This window comes from Dermacentor silvarum, chromosome 1, assembly GCF_013339745.2.
Source record: "Dermacentor silvarum isolate Dsil-2018 chromosome 1, BIME_Dsil_1.4, whole genome shotgun sequence".
NCBI lineage: Eukaryota > Metazoa > Arthropoda > Arachnida > Ixodida > Ixodidae > Dermacentor > Dermacentor silvarum.
The window spans coordinates 169,006,096-169,032,316 of NC_051154.1; the positions used below are offsets into that span (position 1 = coordinate 169,006,096).

General features: G+C 47.3%; 1 protein-coding gene and 1 long non-coding RNA gene across 2 annotated transcripts in view; both read right to left on the reverse strand.

The window, feature by feature from the left end:
* Positions 1-5,888: 5,888 nt before the first annotated feature.
* LOC125940805 (uncharacterized) lies at positions 5,889-8,910 on the reverse strand. The gene is made up of 2 exons (XR_007464009.1): positions 8,048-8,910; positions 5,889-8,017 (listed from the first exon to the last, which is right to left on the reverse strand). It is a non-coding gene; the product is annotated as an uncharacterized LOC125940805 (long non-coding RNA).
* A 27-nt stretch (positions 8,911-8,937) lies between these two features.
* Positions 8,938-26,221, reverse strand: part of LOC119436382 (sushi, von Willebrand factor type A, EGF and pentraxin domain-containing protein 1) — a 696,898-nt gene continuing 679,614 nt past the window's right edge. The window contains exons 17-21 of the mRNA XM_049657392.1: positions 24,044-24,181; positions 22,230-22,403; positions 19,893-20,072; positions 16,017-16,193; positions 8,938-10,206 (exon numbers count right to left, since the gene is read on the reverse strand). Coding sequence (XP_049513349.1) covers positions 9,920-10,206; positions 16,017-16,193; positions 19,893-20,072; positions 22,230-22,403; positions 24,044-24,181 — 956 coding nt within the window. The 3' untranslated portion in view covers positions 8,938-9,919. The remainder of the gene's footprint in view (positions 10,207-16,016; positions 16,194-19,892; positions 20,073-22,229; positions 22,404-24,043; positions 24,182-26,221) is intronic.

Genomic DNA, 26,221 nt, shown 5'->3' on the forward strand with positions numbered 1-26,221 from the left:
CTAAGCTTTATGGTTTTCTTAAAATTAGGCACTGGGAGGCACGCGAAGACCACCTGTGCAAATAAGTTTTGTGGCCAGGGGGGCACAAAGTGAGATGATAATTATCGTTGTGAGCAGCCCAATTAACTAAAATTGAACAATTATTTTTTGTCGACTGCAGTAAGTGGGTATGTTTGTATTGAAAACTTAGAGGCAGTCGTGTTTCTACACAGTATCAGTCGGAAGAATTATTCTAGCGTGTTCGTGCTCCGAGATATCCGACTCCAAATTTCTATTGTACTGCGCAGAGTTATCGACTCGACGCGAGAGCGGTTTATGCTTTGCGTTGCTGTGGAAGGGAGGCATTTTGAACATTTTTAGGGCATTGACATCTTGATGGGTGAAGTGTTGTCATGAGATTTGTGCATGACAACACCAAAGTTAAAGCGGCAGTATATGAAATATTCGTTAGCATAGCTAAAAAAGGTTTCTGCTGTTGATGGTGCAGTTGTTGCTTTTGATTTCAATAAAACTTACAATACTTGGAAATCAGCAGTCACTTTATTTGCGTAGCCCAAACAAGGACCATGCCCGGTCGTCTAGTCACCATTACGCGCGCGCACTGCCCTCCGGCTTCTCCGCTCGCGCCATTATCTCGGCATGGCAGCTGCGGCCATCTTTACAGGCTGCGCGGTCGCGTGTTACGACAGCGGTTACGGGTTCTTCGATTTTTTTTTATTTCGCAAGCCGTTAGGGGAAGGGGGGCAGTTATTATTTTTGCCAATGCCTCCGCCGCGTTGTCAGACTAAACGCTGCACCCAACAGCCGCGTCACATCAGGGAGGAGCTTTGCGCCGATCCTCACTTTCTTGCATGCGTAATCATGCGAACGACAATTAAAATTTGGAGTTGGATATCTCGGAGCATAAACATGCTAGAAGAATTCTTCCAAGTGAAACTGTGCAGAAACACGACTGCCTCTAAATTTTGAATACAAACATACACACTTACTGCAGTCAATAAAAAGTTAATTATTCAATTTTAGTTAATTCGGTTGCTGACAGCGATAATTATCTCCCTTTGTGTACTCCTGGCCACAAAACTTATTTGCGCAGGTGGTCTTCACGTGCCTCCCAGTGCCTAATTTTAAGAAAACCATAAAGCTTAATTTTGAACACCCGGTATATCAGCCTGCATGTATTGTTTATTAAAATAAAATTTGGGATGGTCTGTCGCAGGTTCGTTATCTATGCGTAACCACGGGTCCGTCTTTGGAGTTCTGTTGGGACACCTTGATTTCCTTAAGAAGATTCTCTGTGTTCGGCTGAGACACCTTCGTTTCAACGCGGCAACCACTACGCTGGTTGTTTACGATATGCGAATCACCGCGTATGAAGACTCACGACGCCACCTACAAGAAGAACGATGTGGCGTAGTAGCCGTGAGCGCGAGCCAGCGTCTTCATGTTTTGTTTCCCACGCGACGTCATCCTTTTACACAAGGCGCGCATCTGCTCCCGTTTCTCTAACCACGTGACGCCATCCTAGGCCCGCGCGCTGGCGTTGGCCGCTGACCTCACGCTCCCCCACTTCGCAGCCGCTGCTCGAGGCTTCGCCCCGCTTCGCGAGAATGCCCACTCAGATAAACGGATCCGGTGGCTTTGAGCCTTCTATGCTTAATGTGCGACAATAAAACTGCGAAGTTACAATGAAAAACTTGTAGCGTACGAACGGTACTGTGCTCGTACTGGATATTGTCAACCTGTAACTGTGATCACAATGAGTGCTACAGTTAAAAAAAAAAAGTTGCCTATGCGTAGTTCTTAGTTTAGCTGTTAGTTGTTATTATTTATATATGAGCACTTCAGCGAGAGATCTCTTTCATTAAGCAGGTTGGTCGCGGAACCGATGACAGCAAATGAGGCAACCGATGACACCCCAATGCGGAACTAAGTTGATCAGACGCGAAGGCGCTCGCGCGGACATCGGCGTGCTTGGCAAAAGTCGGTCCCCTCGTTCATTCGACGCCACCGACGGGACGAGTAAGGCACGGCCGGCGCCAGGAGGTCCAATGTGTTCATGAGAAAAATTAACTGTGGCAACTTCGCGACACCACACCCCTACGGAGTACAACTAAGCGTGTGAGCGAGCTACCTTTACTTCTACATGGCTGATACCACTGGTACTCACGAAAAATAATTTTGAAGAATGCTGGTGGCCATATTTTTTTTTTGACAGGGCCATACCCCTATCAGCGAGGGGGTGATACAGAAATCTGAGGGGGGGGGGGGGGTCAGGACATCCGGACATCCCCCCTGGATCCGCGCCTGGTTGTGTTCCCAAGTGCACCGGATCGACGCGTAAAGGGCTTCGTTGTTACGCTTCCTCCGGGACCCAGAGTGAAGGAAGAGATGGGAACCCCAAGTAAAGCGGTATCACTGGAAGGCAACGGATAGCGCGTACATTTGCGAGGTAAGTGTCAAGAAAGTTTAGACTATCGCACCGTGTTTTTCATTTAAATAAGAAAGTATTCTCTGATCCTCGCTCACGTACCTACGTTCGCTCACCAATTAAGCACTGCACCGATGCTGTCTGAGTAGCCTATGGTTTGCGAGCGCGCGTCGCATAGGCGTTTGCCGTTTTGATCGGCGCAGTCTATGCGAGTAGTACCCTTATTTTAAGGACTGACGAAAATGCTTCGCCGCGAAATAGTCTTACATTAGCTACAAATCGTCATGTAAACCACCTATTTTACTTTTTCACGGGAAGCACACATCGTGTGTCTCTTGTTTCTTTTTTTTTCTCTGTTTTTTTTTTTTTCGCTACTGGTTATTTGGGACTAAAGAACGCAGTGCTTCTTCTGGGGAGAGCGGCTGTTGTGTACGTGGCAAGCGAAGCATTGTGATTTTCTCTGATTTCTCAGCAGATATCTTGCGGATCTCAGGTTGTTACGTTATACAGCTGACTTTTTAGACGAATATATTTTTAGCGTGGTGCTCGTAAGCCGATGGTCATTCGTGCTCATTCCCGATCGTAGTGGGTACTATGACGGTCTTTAAATACCTGTGCATGGTATGCCCAGGTGTAGTACAGTTAAGGGGCATCATGGGACCAAAATGTTTCGGCGCTTTCTGGCATGGTGTCTGTTGTAGCCTGTGCATTTCTTCGAAACGTGTGAAGCGAGGTAATACAGCATTACTTCTGCGAAAATTTATTTTAAGCACTGTAATGGGTTCTCTGTATTTACAAGGCAACTTTTCATATCAATAATCACTTTTGTTGTTTACTTGTACTTAGAAACACTTTGAAGAGGACGAGTACGAGGGAAATCGACAGGATGGGCGCCGCCTGTTAAAGTCAACAGCCCTACATCATCATGGACTATATTTTCGAAGTGAAAAACATCGCTAATCTGTACTTGACTGTCTTAGTTTCATTTAAGGTTTTTGTACGCGATATGTATGCAGTTTTGTTTATTTTTTTCAATGTAGTTCTCAGTGTTCTAATGGTTATTTATAAAATGTTCTGTACTCGCCATCGATGTGTTTGGCTGATGCGACGTATTCGATGGTAGCTGATGTATTCTGGCTGGATATCTTGATTAATATTACCCGCGGTTGCGTTTTCTTGTTTGTATTCTTGTTTTCGGTTTATATTGTGTGTAATAAGGTTGATGTACTCACTTGAACCTCCCCTCCCCCCCCCCCACCCATGTAATGAATAAATTAAAAAAAACTCTCCCTATCCCGAATTGTGTGTGTCGAGCCTACCTTGCGAATTTTTTTTTATATCTCGTCTTTCAACATAACCTTCAGGCGCCGCACAGTACATATAATTTTTCATGTTTCATGACTGACTGTACTAGACATTAATAAGTAAATGTATTTTCTGCATCGTTTGGTTTCTTGTGTGTACTACGCAAGATTGACACAGACAAAATACGTTACATTTTTCTCTACAGCACTAACTAAACCTTATTTTCACATCGCAGTCATTTTTACACCAGCTTAATCCTGTCAGCACACAGTTTTGTGGGCAAAAAAAGCAAAATTTCGCGTAGATATTGTCAAATAATTGCAACGAACGCGAAGAGCACGCGCAACGCAAGGGAAACTAACCGCCGTGCGCGAGTGGCTGGCTACGGTAAAGGAGGCGTGACGTGTAAACCAAAATACAACAGCGAAAAAGAAAAACTTCCACACAAAGGGGGTCGCAAACCTTATATACCAAGCATCGAAGCGCAAAAAAAAAAAAAAAATAGTGCGTATTTCAAACATACACACGGAATATTAAATGTGATTGAATTAGGCAACTTGGGGCATGTTCCCGGCGCCATACATTTACGTCTTCGACCTTCGACGAGTTAACGGCTATTGGTTATAAAGATGTGCAGATGCGATACCGATAAAAAAATCCTCATCAAGGCAAAGCACTTGGAAGTGCGCCGCAAGTAACACATGCGAACGGGTTCCGATAACGCTATTGTGTTCTACTCTTAAAGGCGAAGCTTAAGCGTCCTCCAATTTTTTAATTATTATTGTTACTAATATACTGGTAATCGTGCTTTTTTGTACAAGACGACAGCTGTGTCAGAACTCCTGCTATCAGCATCTCTAGAAAGGAGATTGATTACCTGAGTCAGAGAATGCGTCGGGTGCATGTCTTATGAGTGGTGATGAGCGACGTCTTCTGCTTTGTTTTTTCTTGCAGTATTTCTCACGATATACGCTTCTAATACTTTTATAGTAAAGTCAACTGATGCCAAGTGATACCATCCTTGTTTACTTGGTGTTCACTGTCTCCTCCATTTATTAATGCGAAAACACCCGTGTACTTAGATTTAGGTGCACGTTAAAGAACCCCAGGTGATCCAAATTTCCGGAGTCCCCCACTACGGCGTGCCTCATAATCAGATCGTGGTTTTGGCACGTAAAACCTCACAATTAATTTTTTCTATCACTTATTGCGATCCTTAAAGAATTGGAAGCTCTACGCGATATCTAAGAGAAGCAGGAGTAGTGCTGCTAGCTACTGGCGGACCTATAGCCTTGTGCTGGCTCCACCCGTGTGCCACTTATCAAGTGAGATAGCGTCTGGAGCTCATCAGAAAACATTAGGGAAAGGCTAACGGTAAGGGCGGATTTGAATTGCGTCGCACCATCCACAGCGCGCCACCCATCCCACCTCGCCCTGCAGGCCCACCCACACGGCTCACCATTCACACTCAGCCCTGTAGCGCGGAGGAAATTGCGGAGGAGTCGAAGCGCCTCTCTCCTAAATATCCAATGTCCTCGCGGGAACAAAATGCCACTTAGGCTTGGGTGCGATGTCATTCTATAGAGTGCATATATTAACACTTTACGCTCAATGTCATATTGAGGGCGCTCTAAAATCTCACCCAGAACTTGACAGTGCACACATGACGATGACGCGCTAGGTTCTGTCTTGCACCGCACGTCGGAGTTTGCGCCGGGCCTGTGTGTAGGCGGTACAGGAGGGTGGCTTAAGCTGTCTGCAGACCCTTAGCCACACAAAGTAGGTGCGGTGGAGACCACAAGGAACGGAAGTGACCTAAAACTGCCTGCTTCGTTACTCTTTCAGCGCCCTGAAGTGCCTTCTTCTTTAACCTGAATTCCAACGAGGCGTGTAGTGGCGGGGCTTGTGAGGCTGCTTATAAATGTTACGAATGCAAAACAGCGCGTGATCACTGAGCAGGGCGGAGATAGAAGGCAACTGGAGTCCAGAACGCAGCGAACTGCACATGGCGATATAAGCGGTACGATTCGCTTGGCCAACAAAATGTGTGTCGTATTTGGAGCAGTATGGGCGCTCAGTTTTCCTTACTATTGTAAAGAAAATTATAGTAAGAAAACGTTGCGCGGTATACCGCGCAACGTGCAGATAAAGACAGTTTTTTTTAGCGGAACAATAGCTTTATTAGACTATATAGCTGGAATATAGAAAGCAAGCACAAACACACATACATACACACATAGAGAGAGAAATACAAGGATTGTGTTGGAAAAAATTCTTGCAAACTTTGCGCAGTTTGTGTCGAGAGAATCACACAGATGAAGGAACGTACTCGCGAGTACGTTCTTTCATCTGTGTGGTTACTACCCGAGCGAACACTTCGGAATTAAAGGGACGATAATCTGTGCTAAGAGCGCGCTGCCTGCGTTTTTCGAGCAGCTGATATACGTTGCGTTACACACAAGCAAACACGCGAAAGCATTGTTTGTGGGCCCAAAACAAGTTCTTTCGCGCACAGAATATAACTGGCCATCTTGCATGTCGCTCTTTCGGAATATGCCAGCTACTTATCGTTGAAAGCTTGCGCTAGCGCTATGTGAGCCCGCTTCATCTGCTGACATTCTTCAGGTAGCGACCTTCCTGAGACACGCTGATCCCGGCGACCGCCTACTGCACTGAATAATATCTGAACCGCATATACGCCAGTCAAACAATCGCAAGGGAGTTGCTGAGGATAGCCGGTATATTAATGAAAAATAGAAGGAACGAGTATGTTTAATGACATGGTGCAAGTCGGACGTTTGAGAATAAACGGAGCGGGCATTAATGCTAGGAACACAACGAGGGACGTTAAGCGATGTGATCTTCCAGAAAGACTTTGTATCAATTCCAGAGCGAGCAAGCGCTGGCTTGGGTCTATAGGCGGCAGGAAAGAGCGTCTCTCATGCGATGTACGTCGCCAGCTAGTGGCATCGCCGGTACGAGCGTGAAAAGCGAGCCTGTCCAATCTCTCTATACACGATGAAACGGGCTCTTTATTTTGCAGCAAATGCGATCGTAGTCCGCAGTCGAAGGTGCCTTTGGCTGACAATCAAGTTGAATGTGCTGTACGGGAAACGTCGTAGCAATCTCTGCGGTTGCTGGGTTACGTCGTAGCGATCTCTGCGGTTGCTGGGTTGGGCTACATCGCACCGATGTTACGAGTGCTCTTTTAGCGTCTTGATGGTCCAGTGACGAGAAGCACGTCCCACGTAGGTCTGCGACATGGTTCTGAAGAGACGCGACGTGCGATTTTGTTCACGGCGTTTTTATGCAAAACAAAGCTACTGCTAAGGCAGCGCAATGTGTGTAAACTGCAGCCGCTGCATCCAAAAGCACTGCGCTGTTGCCACCCAATCGCATGGACACTTTATGCCAGAACCCTTGCTACCGCCGCAAAAACTGGTCGGAGCTACGCGTAAGCTGTAGCAAAATGTCCGATTCGCGCAATTCACATTTAAAAGAAGAGAAAGAGAGAGATGTTCGCTTTATGACTGCATTATCACTGAAATATTTACGCTGTCTCCGCGACGGGGATGTTGCAGGCCAATCAGGTGACTGACTTTGACAAAAAGTAGTCGGCAGCCAACGCCTCACCTAAACATAGCACTACCGCGAACCCTTTCAAAAAGTAGCGTACACAACTTTTCACTCGAACATTTCACATTGTTGACTCACATGACACATATCCACAATGAGTGGCATATCAAGAATGGGAAATGATTTCCTCATTTTGGATACGCATACCTACGATGCCACTTTCACGATTCTATAAGTATACATTGTCAAGTTTACGCTTAAGTCTATACGCAAGAGCAGGAGTAGAGCTACAGGAGTAAAGCTTCGCGGGGTAGCAGACAGAGCGTTTTTTTTTTCTTTTTCTTTTTTTTGCAACTGGCGCACGGCCGGAGGGTACAGTCCTGCGGCTACTAAGTATGCAGGTTTGAAGCACTACAGAGCTTTTTTTCCGAGCTGCAAGAACAATTACCTAATGGCAGAGTTAACACCGCAGTGAGCGCTTCTGCGTAAAACCGAAAACCGTGCATGCTGCCCTGCATAACGCTTCTAAACGAGCATTTCAGCAGCAGATCCAGTAGAACTCGTTTGAGCAGCAAGCGGCGCTTCTAGTTTCCAGTCGATGCAGCGCAGAATTTTTGTTTAATATTGTGCATTGCAAATTTGCTATTTTGCCAAGAAGGGACGACGAGGATGCTAAACCTTCAAGCCCTATTTATCTACTATCTCTCGCTTAACTAAGATAATCAATAACAGCGTGACACATTTGTGCTCTTGCAACTCGGGTAAAAGACATAAGGGACGTCAACTCATTGACAAAACCTTCCGCTCCTTGCAAAACAACCGTATACAGCTGCGTGCACTGTCAATGTGGAAGACGTAAACAGTTCTATTTCATTTTTTTCATGCTTTTTTGGCTCTCTCTCATCTTGCTAGAGAACGAGAGCGTTCATAACGGCACTTCGGGCGACGCGCGCATCACGGAGTCCACTAGATGGAGGCGCACATTAGAAAGTAGTCCCACCGTACGCACCACACGTCCGCCGGGCCGATCGGTGCCCTCTTGCTTCGCAGTTCTGGGCGCCGCCGGAGATTCACTGAAGCACTGCGCCGAGTATTTGTCATTCCAACGGAGCGGGTTGAGCACAGTGTTTCGTCGTTTAATTTTGAGTTTTCGAAGGGGGAGGAAAAAAAGGCAACTTCAGCTATGTCATTACAGTTTCGGATTTGCACATGGTGCGTATGCGCGCCATGTACATACCCCTCCTAACACGAACGGCTTTTTTTCTTCTTTTTTTGATGAACTTGATGAACAAAAGCTAATTGGGAAATAGTAAGTCGTTGTCGCTTTAATTACCGCGTGCAAAAGTCCAGACTTGGACCACTGCGCGGCACAGTATTCCATATATATCATAGTCTGAATTAATTTTCTTTAACCTTTCAGGTCATGCATGCCTGAAAAAAAAAAACTACAACAACAAAAGCAGTAACTCCAGTAGTATGCAGGTAATCAACTATGTTTTGAGTACACGAGTAGATTCGTTGTTTGCGAAAGAGTTACCATGACTTAGCACTCATTGCAATCAGTCAGCGAGATCGTTCCAATGGTGTGTCGACAATCACAGGGGGGGGGGGGGGGGGGGGGGGGGGCGCTCGTGCAAGTTGCGCCATGACAAGGGGAGGTTTTCATACAAATGATTTCCCTCGAGCAGTCTTTTTGCCACCGCCGCTCCAGAAAGCTACAAACTTACGAACGTTTTCACTTTGGTGTCTTAATGGAGAAAGTGTAAGCTATGCTTAGTGCGCCGGCGTTCACGCCGCGGCAGACGTCTGATTTTGTGGCGGCGAGCAAAACAGGGGGCGTCGGAGGCAGAGAACCCTATACCGCATTGCTCAGCTAGGAACCTTTCGAGCTCAGCAAGAGTCAACCTGCCTACGTCACGTCGTTTGTTGGTTGCGCAAGCCTGAACCACATTCGGATATACTGTTCATTTGAAAGTGTCGCGCTTCGACAGGATCTCACTTTCTCGGCCAAGCTGAAGCCAAGTGCAGCGGACACAGCGCACCATCTCTTTAGTGGCGGCAAACGAATACAGCGAACCGAGGCGGGTTGCGTTTTGTTGAGCTCGACTAAAGTTAATGTAAAAATGAAGAAGCGAAAAAAAAAAAAAAGACAGTGAGGGAGAGTAAGAAATATCGCAGTGTAGTGACTGTACCGGTGACCGTAAAAGCTGTCGCGACAAAGAATCCAATATATATTTTTTTCCTACTAACAGCCTTATGAGCAGCTTGGTGCGCTGTGCGAGTCCCACGGACGGATGCATAATGCACCCATCCATTGCTGGCCGCATGCTTACAGGCTGCAAGAAAATTAATAATTTGGAATCTATGCTCCGAGAGCGTGTGCGGTCAGCCGTACAGACTGTGCAAGGACGGTCAGGAGACCTATGACGGCCGATGACGAGACAAGGTGCAACCTAAGCCAGACACGAGCCACCTGTAGCTCACCATCAGCCACCGTGAACAATCTAGTTGGTCGTGAGCCGATAGCTTAGTATGCGACCGCTGCCCTCCGAGCGCCCTCTGCTAGCGAGCTCGACGCGATCGGAGCTCGGCGCGTGCAGCTTAGCCCGGTCACAGGCGCCAGTGGGCCGCGACGGGCGTGGCGAGCAGCCAGCGCCGGTGGTGCCTCCTGAGCCTCCTCTCGTGCGAGGAGGACGTCGACGGGGTGAACGGCTGGCACCTGGGCACGGCGGCCGACCAGCGGCCCTTGGCCACGCACTGGATCATGGGACTCCCGCGTAGCTGGAAGCCCTCGGGGCATTCGAACGACACCGTCTCGTTGATGCGGTAGAAGTAGCTCACGCGCGACGAGATGCGCGCCCCGTCGCGCACGCTCGGGTACTGGCACGCCGGCACGCCTGCACACACGCAACAGCCCAGGAAGGCGTCGTTACTGGCAATGTCGTGGGAGTACTGTGTACCGACTTCCTTCCCAAAACGCAAGGAAAGGACTAAACACAACGGACATTGGTGTTAGCGCGAAATGTTACAGCTCTGCCTGATCAGTAACCTCCTAAAGCCATCGGCTGTCAGAAATGTACGAGGGGTGATCAGACAGTTTTGCAACTCGCGTATGAAGAAAAATACCTGGTGTCCACATAAAAAAAGAGAGAAAAGGAAACAAAGGAAAAAAAAAAAGAAACCCCCCAAAAAGATTTAACTACATAATTTCCGCTCACACTAATACACTTGTCCCATTTGGCTCGAAGAATACTGGCAACGCAAGCACAGCGCGAAAAACGGAGACAAGATAGAAATACACACAGCGCTGTGTCTAGTGGTATTTAAAAAAAGATATATATATATATATATATATATATATATATATTGCTCGTTTAACCATCGGTCCATGGCAAGAGAATTTCTTCGAGCCTTGTTCTGCGAGGTGTTTATTGATATTCGGGAATTAAAAAGTAGTCACTAGTGGCCAGATCGGGACAGTAGAGTGGATGTTCAAGCTCTTCGAAAAAGCACGCTTTCGAATGGCGGCCTGGGCTACGGTGTTGCTTGGGCGACACGAGATTTGTGAACAGGGGCGTTGTCGTGCAGGACGACCTAACCTCGTAATTTTTTACGATGGTTGTATTTTGTTGGGAGGGGAAGACTTCGAATGTCTTCTCCGAATACAGCAGAGCTTAAGCGTGAGTCAGTTGGTCAGGCATACTAGTATTAGCCTTATTGCGCGAAAGAACTACGGCAAGGAAATACACGTAGTCAGGACAGCCGCTAACTACAAACTGATTTTACTCAATGAAGGAGACGAGTATATTATAACCACAATCACTATCAATACTACATGCGGCACTAACAGCAGCAGCGAAGCAAAATATACACCTATCGGCAATGCGTGCATTAAAGCGTTCGCAAATGCATCCCTATCAAAAACGATACTTTTTTGTCAAGGAGAGACAGCGATGGTTTGTTCAGACATGTCGAAACCCGTTGCCTGATGTGGACATCATCCACATCATATCAGGCTTCAGCAATATCAGGATACCTTTTCTGCGCTAGCGACTTTTTATGCGCTTTTCTGTGAACTGAACTATTTCAGCATAAGCACAGACTACTCGCGCTTGTCAAAGGCCATCCACACTCTCTTCATTGCACATGACTTGTATATATTTGCAACTTTAGGGTCAACTTCTTAGTATGTTTTAGAGTGTATGTAGTGCATTTCACTCTCAGCGATTTTGAAAGCTTTTTATTATTTCTAGTTTTTATATCTGTACAGTACTCTCGTCTAGTGTTTTCTTTTATGGTATGGGAGTGTGGGCACAACCCATCAACACCACCCATCACCGGAGCAACCGTCGAGCAGTGGGAGGCCCAGCTGACAAGCCCGAGCTCTGAATAAGGCCAGCATCGTCTGGTGAACAGGGCCAAGCTATTGGCTCAGGGCCCACGGCCTCCAGGACTAGGGACGCCGCCCACCTCAGACGATTCCACCGTCGGCTAATTTCTATAAATAAAGTTTATTCCTCCTATTTAGCTACTGGTTTTGGGCTAGCGGGCTTGATCTTCTGTAATCAAACTTCTCATACTGTCCCAGTTAATAAACAACGATAACAGACTATAGATTTTGGCTACAACGGCCGGCATTTGCAAAACATTCTTACGCTAGGACTGTTCGTAAGCATGACTTACAGCGCATATACATAGACAAAGGGACAACAAGAATGACGAAAGACAAGCGCTGACTTCCAAATGAAATTTTATTTCGAATAACATGCATATATAGCCAAGATACCACGACAAAAGCGCCCCCTCGAGAACACGAAGTCAACATGAGCAAGCACTCAAAATTCAAACTAACCCCAACCGCCCTCTATAGACGAACGAGAGCGCATGTGCGATCCCAAGAAAGCAAGTTATTTATCCGTTAATGCAATCGACGGCTTACTGATGGAGTCACCCTCAGCGATCGTTGCAGCCGCATTGTGCGCAATGTACTCCAAGAAAGCCTTCTCGCCCTTTTAGCACTTTATTGCTATTTTCTTGCAGTCTAACATTTAGATGTCTACCTGTCTGCCCTGCATAAGACAGATCGCATTTCAGGGGTATCTTATAAACTACACCTTTGGAACGATCCGTATACTTTTTAGTGTGATTGATACTGCAGAGACTACGTTTCTTAGCAGCAGGATTAGTTCTAACGCAAAGCTGTGCAAGTTTTTTAGGCACAGAGAAAACTACACGGACACCTACTCTGTGTCCTATTTTTTTTTAAAAAGTTTCTGAGACTTGGTTTACGAACTGCTTTCTTGGGATCGCACATGTGCTCTCGTTTTTCCTAAGAGGGCGGTTGGGGTTAGTTTGAATTTTGAGTGCTTGCTCATGTTGACTTCGTGTTTGGGAGGGGGCGCTTTTGTCGTGGTATCTTGGCTATATATTCACGTTATTCGAAAGAAAATTTCATTTGGAAGTCAGCGCTTGTTTCTCGTCATTCTTGCTGTCCCTTTGTCTTTGTATGCACTGTAATTCATGTTTCCAATGTCCACCACAAACAGCTCTAACGAACAAAACGCTTTGTGAATTTGGACGTATGGAGAAGCGGTAATACCAGTAATACACTCGAGCGCCTTAAAAGCACCTGTATCAGTCACACCGACTGGTGCTATCTATTGTGAGTGCCTTGGGGTCGCAACTGTGCGGAATACTTATGAGTGGTGATGCAGCGTTTCTGGATCCGAAATAGACGACTTTCTGCATGATTGGGGTATAAGCAGCTGCTAGTGTCAACAAAGGTCAAACGCTACTCTTTCTCAAAGAAATATGTCCGCCGTTGAATGCGTTCAGGCACTAGTATGCTGCCAAGGAGCGAAATATTCGATCGTTACGGAATTTCCACAGGTTGTACGTTCTATCGTCATTGAAGGTAGCCACGAGGCGCCGACCACGTCATGATTGGGCAACGCTTACAAAAGGCGGCTCGTGGTGGCGAGCGGTGAAGAGGATGATGACGTGCTTTCGCAAAACGCGATTTGCTGACGAAACACCTTTTGATAGCCTCGGACGTCGAGCGCCTCGATTAAGTGCACAAAGCGAATGCCGGCCGGAGGGTGATAATCTGTGCGATAGGCTTGGCTTTGACAAAGATGGGTGGCGACAGCCGTGGTACCGAGTGCGGAACGTCCATTTCGGACGCCCTTATGCGGTGGGACGTATGGCGCAACTTATTGCCTGACTCAATAACGTTCGTGCCATTCGCCCTAGGGCTGTCTGCATGTCGCTTTGCTTTCGAGGTTCATCGTGTCTTCACAGATCGAGCAACGGGGCACGCAGTAATACAGGAACCCCAACTCTGCCGATAAGTTCTCCCAGCGGTAGAAAGGGGCTTCGGTCACATCTTCCTTTGTGGCGCTATTCTGTTTACTCGGAATCGTACCATCAGGATAAACACGGGCCGCCCTCAGTTTCCTCTTTGGGATAAGTAATATCGCCGCCACTAACTTCCCAGTTTTGCTGAGCCTTCACATACCAGCCTGCCGTGAAGAGGACGAGGGAATTGTACAGTGGATATTTTAATGTGCCCAACTGTTTCATTACTGTATCGAATTGCCCCTATAGCACACTGCGGTTTTCAGTAAACATGAAAACTGAGCGTACATCGCCCTTGTGCACAGTTTACAACTGGACGTGCCATATATACTAAATCTCACTTTTTGCACCACGTGAGAAAGAAGACAACCTCCACCTGCCCATACTATGTCACTCCAGACGTTTCTGTGGAGCACTATGGTCTGACGTCCATGGTCTGACGTAGAGCACTGCACGGGCCGATTTTTGCGGCCCGGGCCCGGCCCGGGCCCGTTTTTACATTGGGCGGCCCACCCGAGCCCGATCAAAACTTTTATGGCGAGACCCGAGCCCGGCCCGGGCCCGGAAATAATCTACGTTACCCGCCCGGCCCGGCCCGCCACCCCTTTACCTTAAGCCCGAGCCCGGCCCGAGCCCGGCTCGAAACCGACCCGAACCCGGCCCGAAACCGAAAAATACATGTTTTTCAGAGTTGAGAAGCCCGACAATAACTCGCAGAAAGCCCGAGCCCGGCCCGGGCCCGCGTCAAAAAACCCGAGCCCGGCCCGGGCCCGGGTCAAAAAGCACCCGCCGTGCCCGAGCCCGGCCCGAGCCCGTGAAAAAACTGCTCTACCCGGCCCGGCCCGGCCCACGGGCCGGGCCGGGCCCGGGCTTTCTGGTAAGCCCGAGCCCGTGCAGTGCTCTAGTCTGACGTCCGTAATATGATGAAGAGCGAATACATTTACTCGAGAAGTGGATCCACTTGCACCCCCGTGGTGGCTTAGTGACTATTGCGTTGCGCTGCTAAGCACGAGGTCGTGGGATCAAATCCCGGCCCGGGCGGCCGAATTTTGATGGGGTTATGTAATAAAGACGCTACTATAATGGCACACTCGATTGTCATGTTGCTCAAGTAAACCTGGAGCAAACACTCAGTGTAAGTACCGTTTACAACAAAGTCTAAAAATCAAACGAAATCAATTAAGTAGCTGTCCCAGAGGAAATCCCGCAGGGCAGTCAAAGAACATTTGTATTTTGCGGGGCATGATGAACATCTACTTTGATTAAAGAAAAAAAAAACACGTCTGTTCAAGGGTATAAAATGTAAATTCTGGGGTTTTACATGTCAAAACCACGATCTGGTTAGGAGGCATGAGTGGAGGACTCTGGATTAATTTTCATCACCTGGGGTTCTTAAAGTGCATTCAATCAAAGGGCGTTTCAGCATTTCGCGCGGTATGAACTTGTACTACTTAATGCCTGAGCATATGGGACGCCTCTGTGGCTAGCTTTATTTGCTGTTTTGCGTGCATTTACGTCTTCTTTGTAGGCTTAGTATGTTTGTGTCTCTGTCACATATATGTTTGCGTGCTATATGAAAAAAAGGTGTAGCCCATATTTCTTAATTGTGTCTTGGGATAGCCAGCTCCTATATTTTAGCCTACCTTCAGTTTGCCTACAAGTTATTAAACAAAGAAAACAAATTATTTCATTGTGAAAGACGGAAAGTTTAGTAAATTTATTGGCAAATATATCTGGAGCAATTCACCGCTTGTAATAACACCGACTAGCAATAATAAAGTCATTATATGTCTGCACCACCGATCTCCAGGTTTCTGGCAGATTGGCTCAATGCGCTGGAACCTTTCGCCTACTTATCACCGTGGATCCACAAATAATCGAGGCAAGCAGCTGGTTTTCAAGAGCCCTTAAAAGCACCGAACCGCTCAGTATGTTAATTGCTTCCCTCTCTATAAGATTCTGCTGCATTCGAATACACACACACACACACACACACACACACACACACACACACACACACACCACACACACACACACACACACACACAACACACACACACACACCACACACACGCACGCACGCACGCACACACACACACACACACACACACGCACGCACGCACGCACGCACGCACGCACACGCACACGCACACGCACACGCACACGCACACACACACACACACACACACATTAAAGGACCTTACGACGTCCCTCCTAAGTACACCGACGCAGCTCACGACGATCAATATAATAAATAAATAAATAAATAAATAAATAAATAAATAAATAAATAAATAAATAAATAAATCAAGAGCGCAAAGCACAGGGTGCGGCTGCAGGAGCAGCGTACATTTGGGGACGGTGCCGCTCCAGCGGTCGTTGTCCAGGCACTCGAGCACGCCAGCGCCGAGCATCATGTGGTCTGGCCGGCAGGCGAACTGCATCTGCTGACCGCCGCGGTACTGTGGCCCACGCTCGCCCTCCACGTAGCCGTTTTCGGGCGCCGGCAGCGCCGAACACACCACCTCTGCTCACCGCCAGGTTGGGGCAAAAGGAGAGAAAGAGCGCGCTCTCATCAGTGGGAGTTCGCGGTGCGTTAGCGTGTACACGAGGGCAGAAAGCGCAGTTCTAAGGCCTGAAAAAAAGAAAAAAAAAAAAGATTCTGCACCGCTCAGAGCACTTGAGTTCTCAACATGTAACAGCATATATCAGTGTAGAAGTTAATATATTATTCTTGTACAAGTGTTGACATTGTTCTCTTTTTCCATTGCGGGAGGGAAGAGGGATTGTCTATCTCGTCCTCCTCGGGCATTTCAGTAATGAGCGCGTCTGCTAGCCATGATATCATTCTGCTTTAGAAAAAAGGCGTTTGGATACATAGCTAAGCACGGTATACGGCGGCACATGTACTGGGTCTTTCTACGAAGACCTTAAGTAATATTTAGAAATAGCTGTTCTGAAGTGAAAATACCGTTCCTTCGAAGACACACCGTCAACGGTGCCGACCACGGGGTTACGGGTGATACGTAGTAATTAGTCGCTAATTAACAAAATCTATTAATGAACTTTTAAACCTTTAGTTTCAGCGGGCTCACCCTAACTTCCTAACATGGACACACTAATTTCTTAGACCCGCCGTGGTTGCTCAGTGGTTATGGTGTTGGGCTGCTGAGCACGAGGTCGCGAGATCGAATCCCGGCCACGGCGGCCGCATTTCGATGGGGGCGAAATGCAGAAAAACGCCCGTGTACTTAGATTTAGGTGCACGTTAAAGAACCCGCGGTGGTCCAAATTAATCCGGATTCCGGAGTCCCTCACTACAGCGTTCCTCATAATCAGATGTTGGTTTTGGCGCGTAAAACCACATTTTTTAAAAAGAATTTCTCAGTAACCGGTCACAGTCCGTCAGTATTAACAATACTATTTCAGAATTTCTTCCCGTAACATCAGGCGTCCTCCAGGTTCAGATTTAGGTCCCCTCCTGTTCCGAATATACATTAACGATCTACCATTGCATGTTTACTCTCAGATTCGTATGTTTGCTGATGATTGCGTTGTCTATCGAACTGTCACTAACAGTAATGACTGTATTTATCTGCAGAATGTCCTGAACAATATTACAGCCTGATGTAATCACTGGTTAATGGTCCTAAACACTAATAAATGTAAATCTATGTCAATTTCCCGCAGCCGTAATCGGTACCACTTTCCCTCCACAATTAATGATACCCCCATCGACACTGTGAACTCAATTAAGTACCTAGGCATTACGATCACGCATGATTTAAACTGGTGTTCGCGTGTGACTAACATCACATCGTCTGCTAACAAAACCTTGGGATTTCTGAAACGCAAGCTCCGCAATGCTCATCAATAGGTAAAATTACTAGCATATAAAACACTGCTTAGGCCGAAACTCGAATACGCATCACCCATATGGCATACTCACCAGATTTACCTCAGCAACGCAGTAGAACCCATACAGAATCGTGCCGTAAGATACAGTGACTCGTCATGCTCATATGATAACAGCGTTTCACCATTAAACACGCTAATGCACCGTCGCCGTATCGCGAGCTTATCATTATTTCATAAGTTCTAAACCAGTTCGCTTCGCCACGCACCTTACACTTTCGCATCTTCACGCATATCGCTGCGCACAGGCCATCCACCATATGTTGCTCGCCCTAGTGCACGCACTGTCACCTACTCGTCATCATTTTTTTTTAATTTCACAGCTAGAGACTGGAACGGCATTCCCCACCCCATCACTGACATCACCACCTCATCTGCCTTCATGGTAGAAGTAACAAGTTTTCTGTAAAATAACATCGTGGGCAACCTTCTGTAATATTTTTGTATACCCACCCCTTATGCAATACCCCGCAAGGGGCCTTTAAGGTAATAAAATGAAATGAAGTCACCTTCTATAAACGAGGAGGACGTTTTATTGGGCTGTTGAAACAACCTTGCGGGTCGCCAATACTGTCAGCTGTCACGTAAACTTGAAGTCAGGCGATTGCGACCAAGTCAGAATGGAATAACTTTACGTTATAGCGCCTGTGAAGTGTGGATTTGTTCCTTTGCTTGACGTCTGGAGAAAACGAGCGATCACAATTGCACCTAATTAGCTGGTTTGCACAGTGATTACGTTAAGCAGGCAAAGTGTGTGAAAGTCACTGTTATTTGTTAATGTTACTTATCACTTTCTAATCAATGATAACGCTGTTAGGAAATATCGGTCCATCTGAGGTGCATTCTCAGAAGGACATTTTGAGCGGTGAACTGAACAGAAAACGCAGGCGAGTACTTTATTGCTTTTCTAAAATGTTCCTCGGCTGACATTCGCTCTCGTGTAGATTTGCCCGTTATGTTGCCCGTCAGTGTTCACAAAAATAGCAGTGACAGTAGACGACAAGTGCAGCTGTACTTCGCTCTGCTTAATGGCTATACCGATGTCCCAAAATGAGGCCGTTCGTATAGGACATCTGCTACGCTCCTACAACACCAGCTAGCCCTTCATTCCTGCGCGTGAGCGCCCTATCTGGTCACCGCTATGGCCGTGTACAAAAAATAAAAAAATAAAGCTCTGGAAGGTACAAGTATAAAAATACTGACTATACCAGACAGAACGGCTGGCTCTCCCGATATAGCACACAGTGCCGCCAAATGACACAGGAGATTGTAGTTTATTTAAAATTGCTCTTTTGCAGAGGTTCGACAAAGGCCTTCACGTATACCCGTTCGTTTTACAAATAATGTAGCAAAGAAGATGAACCAAATTACCTGCAAACTCGCTGCACCCTACATCAGCCGATTGTCAAGAAGGCAATGGAAGGATCACATTCGACCTGCAGTCTCTGCTATCGAGAGATGCGTAATGACGAATGCGCTAAACAAACAAATAAGAAAAAATAAGCTTGACAAATATGCTGCGTAATTATTTCAAAGTTGCTCGTGTGCTGCGCAAACGGTTTTTGTGAACACGATCTGCATTTGTCTGTCGAGTCCCTGTAATTCAGATATATGCATAAAATCATAGTGTGAGAGCATAAATTTTGTTGCTACTCCTTTTTCCAGTCCTACACAGCCAGGTTCACATATCAATAGGTCGCGTGGTCAATGGTGGGAACGCACCACTTTGACGTACTGCCGGCTCTTTATCGAGCGAGAACGCCGGAGCAAGGGAGATGATTCCACACCACCAAGCTGCCACACCATTACTCTAATACTCGTTCCGAGAAAATACTTTCCACTATATTTATTTGTGCAACGTCTGCACTGAAGGGCTCGTGGCATGAAGTAGGCTAAGAGCAGTAATAGTGAGGGTCTTTTGTTTGTTTGACAAGTGCTTCGATTAAGATTTTGGCGGATGAGCGGATGGCTACTGCCATGCATTCCGCGCATCTTAAAGAAAACACAAAGGCAGATTCAGGAACCCCCCCTCCCCCCCCCCTTTTTTTTTGTTTTTTCTTCCTTTTTCTTTTCTTTTTGCCGTCGGACAACGCCAGTGTATGTTAAGGAAAAATCTGGGTAAGTTGTCGGGTTCTTTGATATACGTCGTCATATAACTAGCGCAAATATCGCCTAAGGAAACAATGCCATAGCGGTGTTTCTCTCCTTTCTGGTTCTTCACCCTTACACGGCGCGATCTGGGGCAGTGTCCTGCGCTGACAGAGCCACGCAGCTGGCATTGCTCTGAGGTTTCCATCTGTCAGGTACACACCTTCACAGCGCGGCAGTGAGCCGGACCACTGGCCCGTGTCGAGGCACTCCACGGACGCCTGTCCCCTCAGGGCGTAGCCCAAGGGACAGGAAAAGTGCGCCCGGGAGCCGACTGCTCGCTGCTCGGCCTTTACCACGACGAGGCCATCCGAGGCGCCGGTGATGTCGTGGCATTCGGCTACTGCAGTGCGAGGAAGGGCATCAGAGTTCACAATATTGAAGTGTGCATGCAGCTGTAAGCAAGATCACGTTGGGCAGCAACGCTGCAAGAGTACGCATGCACGGCTACGAGAAGAACGAGATAAGTGCGGGTGGAAGTTGCAGAGAGCAGTTCTATCTGCTCTTACGAATGGAGTTACATACTGGACGTTTTTTTTTTAGACAATACAGATATGTTTATAAAGAATGCTATAAGCGCCGTGAACGTGGCGTTCTTGCGGAAGAGTTCTTAGGCGAGGTGGACATACTTTGCAGCTAATAACGTGAGCTTCATAAGACTAATTAACAGAATTTATTACTTAACTTTTTTTATTAATGCCTTAGGGGAAGTTGTTTACATGGCGAATTTGAAGGCAGTCACATGTTAATGCACCCTAATCTTTTTAAATCTTGAAAGTCGCGCCTACTTCGAGATACTTATCGAATTTCAACGGTAAAACCAGACAATATCGAAAGCGAGCGCCGCGGGAGCGCAGAAATGGCGGCCCCGCCATCATATCAGACCGAAACGCCCCTTGACAAGCGCGAGTAAGTTGGAAACCGAACGTCTCGGCCAGTCGCGGCAGCTCCTACATGATACGGCACGCTTTGCCTGGCAAGCGTGTGATTTGCTGCAGGATTTGCTGCGGTATGCTATCATTCAAACTTCGACCCACACTTTACGGGGCGTTGCCGTTTGACGCGCAGCGGGACGCGCTCAGTCTCGATATTGCCCGGATTTTGCCCTTCCACTCTCTTTCTCTTTTTATCGCCCTACTCCTACCCCCTGTGCAGGGTGGCCAACCGGAACTACCTCTGGTTAACCTCCTTGCCTTTCCATGCATTCTTTCTCTCTATCTCCTTCAATTTCGATTATGAATATCTCAAATTACATGTGATTTTTTGGATTTCTAAAATATGGGTATGCCGGAATTGTGAAGCCTTACAAATTTTTATATAAACAACCACCCTAAAGTTAATAATAAAAAAGTTAATTGACAAATTTTTAATTAGTCTTTTCAGACTAACTTAAGCAGCTGAAAACTATTTCTGCCTCATCGTATGCGAAGACGACAGGTGTCTTACGGTCATAGCCTTTTTATAAAAAAATCTGTATTGTCCAAAAAGAAAATGAAAACACATGCTGTATATTTCCCCACTGAATGAATTCATTTCCCTCTAGGGAATCGAATGTGCCACTTGAAAATAAGAACAAGAAACGCTACTGAAAAGAAAAACGTAATTTGTGTAACGTACGTAGCTTCGTTAAAGCGTCTTATTGATCGGCTAGCCATTTGGTCCTCAGATGTTGAGAAATATACAGTACAAGCGCACCACACGTTGGTGTGCCAATCGTGTACGTATAAGCACTGATGAGTCGCGGCAGTTGTCATAAGAAGAAATATAACGTTGTGCTTTCGCGGCTGCAGTCATTAACTTACTATTATGGAAAGCCTACGGCATGGCCTGCCAGCATCTCCAACATCGCCAGAATGAATGAACACGGACACTGTGTGGCTAAGAAGGAGATACATGCCATAGCGGCAGGCTTTTGCGAAGAAGGAGACTAAACAAACGAAACTGAATTTTATTGGCGAAAAGGGTTTTGGGATTGCGTTTGTCAGCCTGTTTCCAAAGACTGCACGGTGGTCGTCAAGCAACCCAACCAGATGAGAAGAGAAATCATTGAGGCGGCAGAGATTATTCGCCTGGGGGTCAAATGTGTTAGGGCTGCTTCAATAGGGTTATCATAAAAAGAGCTCGGTTATCTATGGCAAGGTCCACGGCTAAAAAACTAGCTATTCAGAAGTACAGCTATTCTAGCTATTCTAGCCATTCGCGGCCCGCGTAGGGCACAGATAGATTCTTCGGTGCGTGCCACTCGTGTCACCGTTCTCACATCCCACTTGTTCGTTTAAAGGCTCTCTGTTGTTCTCTTGTTCTCGCGTTTTTTATACCAACCGGATGCACGTCATACATAGCCCGAATATAAAATTTCACCCTTTTCGCCAATAAAATTCGGTTGAAAGTTTGCGCTTGTGTTTGCGCCATAGTCTTCGTCCCCTAGTTTGTGCGCAAAAGCCTGCCGACATGGAATGCCGCCAACTCGCCCAAACCCTAATCAGACGCATGCGCTCACCTTGGCAGACGGGCGGTGGTGCTGACCAGTTTCCCGAAGGCAGGCACATGGCCTGCTGGCTACCGCGTAGCCGCTGGCCCTCGTCGCACGAGAAGACCACCTTGGTGCCCATGCGCGTCGTCGCGGTGCTCACCGACAGCCCGCTCACGCTCGGCAGTGGACGACAGTGCACCGCTGAGTGGCAAACCGCGAGACAACGCCTTTCAATCTTGCAGATGTCTCGTTGAACTCACGTATGACGACATTAACATGCTTTCCGACTCGATGCTAACGTCTACACACTTCTCTCAAAACGGCAAAAACCTGTAGATGTGTAGTTCTGTGCACCCGCCGTGGTGGCTCAGTGGAGGTGGCGTTATGGTGCAAGTTAGGTCACCGTTTCGACTCCCGCCCACGACTCCCACATTCTGATGGGCATGGGATGCAAGAACGCTCGTTTGCTGAGCGTTGGGGGCACATTATAGACTATAGCCCCAGGTGGTCAAGAATAATCTCGAGCCATCCACAACGGCGTCTTTCATAGTCAGTGTGCTTCTTTGTGACGTTGAACTGCATAAATCATTCGTTATTCGTGTTGAAAGTGGATTCGTAATGTGCGAACGCTTCAGTCCTTGTCCGTATTTTCTTCGTGCTACAATAAGTTGTGGAAATGCAGCGCAAGGACTAATATCAAACTTCCGCACCTTACAAGCTAAATTACAAAAGCTTTGTCATGCACTGTCCTGTTTGTAATGTGACGGAGCTTGGATGTCTCGTGGTTTAAAAATGTGAAAGTGTTGGACAAGATGTCCTAAAGGTTTTCGTTCTTCATCTGAGCTCAACGACACCAACTGGAAGGAACATACTGCTGAATAAGTCAAGCGTTTTGCGCTGTGATAGTGATACTGCGAACGACACATAAAATTTAGAGATTTTGTCGATCTCCTCAATTTGGCTTCACTTTTTGCGCTATTTTATAAGAACTCTCGTCCTCGATTTGGCAGTGCAGCGCGCGTCATGCACCTGCACCAGGCGCCATTTGACATCGCGCAGGGATCAATTGTGCACGAGTTCTCGCCACCCTAGCAGTTACTGGTTTGGAAGTGTAAGCGGCGTGTGAGTTATTTGTAGCAGACTGGGCACGGCGTTGCGCTTGTCGGCTATTAGCGCTGGGTACGGCTGTGTTTAGGGATCTTTGATTTGAACAAACAGCCGGTCTAGCTGGCAGAAGGAGCTGAGAACAAGGGTACTTGGAAGATTATCGCGACAGGTTTGTAAATTATTAGAACCTGCTAACTTCCTTTTAATCGAACGGTTCGGTCTTCTTGTATGATGCCTTTCCTGATGAACGATTCGTTTAGGCCACCACTTGGTTGCCTCCGTATGACGCCACGTAACTTTGGAGCAATAACGAAAAGTAGGCGTGGTTCACAATGCTGCGTGCATTCGTCTTAAGATACTCAATCCTGCGCAGTATAGACGATACAGCTCGCTTGTCGCTGCACACTTCGCGATTCACGTGCTCCGAGATGCACGCAGGTACCATACTGCTCTCGGACGACATGAACTCGTGCGGTACAGCGCACGGCACTGTAAACAACTGGTGCAGTAAGTACAGCCTAGTCGAGGAGACCTTGCGCTTGCTAAAGCGCTTTTCAGTTTTTGCTATTGCTCTTCCTGTCGGTATACGAGCAAAAGTTAACTTCTCAAAAAGTGGAAGGATTCATCCTGCGGAAAGTTCGCTGTACATAGGAATCGAATTATGCGCATTCAGATGGTAATACTGTCGAGCAGTTGAAAAAACAGCCAGCGATTGATCCTCGGTCGGTGCTTACGGGAAACGACGATGTCGACGGAGTGCTTGTGACCCATGGGCGTGATGCAGGTGTACCGGCCGGAGTCGTCCTTCTTGGCGTGGTAGATGGAAAGCCGGTACTCTAGTTGGGAGTCCCTGCCAGGTTCCGTGGTCCAGCCTGTTGGCGCAGGCGTAGCAGTGTTGATAAGTGCCAGATAAGTTCGCGCACGTGCCACTTACATTTGGTTTAGGATTAACAGCCTCATAAAACACTTGAGATTTTGCTTGGAGCTGACTGACTCGGTTGCATGGTTTGAGCTTTCTAGATAGCACTACGCCTCCTAGATAGCACAAAGCCGGTGCACTTAGATCCGTTATGTCATGCTACCTTGCCCGACTGCATATAGAATCTAATGGGGACGCTCCTGGGTAAGCCGTGGTGATTTTGACATCATCGCTCTCGTCACGCCGGGCTTGGCGATGAAAATTTCGATCCAAGTAGCCTGATGTCATCAAGCAGAGTGCACAGGCCGGCTACCTTGGATGCGCTGGTTTAGCCCAGTGGGCAAGACACTCGACTTCTGAGCGTGTGGTCGTAGGTTCGAAACTCACTGCCACCAACATTTTTCCCTTTCGAATTTATTCTGTTTCCTTTTACATTAATTTCTTTATAGCGATTACCGAGGCGAAGTTAGAACTCAAGAGGACAAGGAACGCGCAGATAATACAGGCTTCCGCGAGCGAGGGTGACATGACGTGGCGTCGCGGCGCTGCCCTCACGCAACACCTCCGCACGAATTACCTTCCTCAAATGTGGCGCGGGAGCTCAGTGGTCAGGGCACCCGGATCCCAATTTGTACATTGCCCCAGGGGCAGAAGTCTGATACTCATGGGCAATGATGGGAGGCAAAGTTTTGTTTTTCTTTGCTATATTGTAAGGGTGGAGGAGGTAGCCTGACGACGATGGCACAACGATGACCGCGTCACGGAGAGGACAGACGCACAAAGCGAACCCAGTTTGGAGCTATTAATCCCTGTCGCAGTAAAATGCAAGAATAAAGAATAATAATGGAGAACTTTTGCTTTCCTCCTTGGGGCTAATCGTTTCATGATAAGCTCGCCCTGGGCTCCTCTCAGTAGGTCTCCTGTAGTGCACTATACATACCTTATAGATTGCATCGCGGCTTCCCACCAAGACGTGCATTTGAAACCATTTAACGAGCGCAAGCGCGGAGCGACGCGTACGGGAGCTTCCATCCGTACTCGCTAGAACGAAATAGTTTGAGGTGGCACCTTTCTTGGCAGATAGAGACGACACAGCATCTCCGACGTCATCATCCTGCGTGCTCTCAAGGGCGAGGCATTGCCCAAGGAAGGATGCCGCGTGTCGCGTGCATGCGTCTGCTCGTCTACCTCCAATTTCGGCTATGCAAGCTATAGTTGAGCCAAGGCAATGAAGGCGAGCCAAGGTGAACGTATCGCGTGGCTCAGGCAGCATGTACAAAAATACATACAACCAGCTTCTCGCTCAATATTCGCGTAAATTCTACGTCAATTATAACTTTTTGAAGCCCCGTTTATCAATAAACAAGCGTTCGAATCAGTGTAAAAGCCGCGAAACCTGGCGTCAAGAAACTTGAATCAGATTATTGCTAGAAAATAAACGAACTATAATCTCGTCTTCAAATAGCGGCAGATCAATTAACTCACCGCACGCTGTTTGCCGCATGCGGGCCACCAGCCGCCGGCAGTTTTGCTTGCGCGCGGCGAGAAAAGCCAAATTTTCTCACGACTTCGCAACAACGCCTAAAATGTAGGTGAGCAGTGGGGTGACATTGCGAAGAACTATCGACTACACCTTTTGCATAGGGGGCGGCTGCACAGGTGGTGAAGAAATTTAGCTTTTTTTTTCTTCTTTTCTGCGGACTCCGTGCTCTTGAACTCCAATATAACGAGGTGTATCCCCTTTTCCGCCCCCAGTCCGAACACAAACACACACACGTCATTCCTTCAGAAGCTGAAGTAAGTGCGGGCATTTCAGTCAGCCGTATTGACACAACGTCGCTGCAGCAGCTTGTATGAACAGCTCGGAACCACACTGGGATTTGCCAACCGCTATTGCGTGCTCAAAGAGCCTTTAGAAAACGTCGAAGCATTCATCAAATACGAAACACGCGTATTGAGTTTACGGAACAAATGTTAAAAGTATAAATGTGCA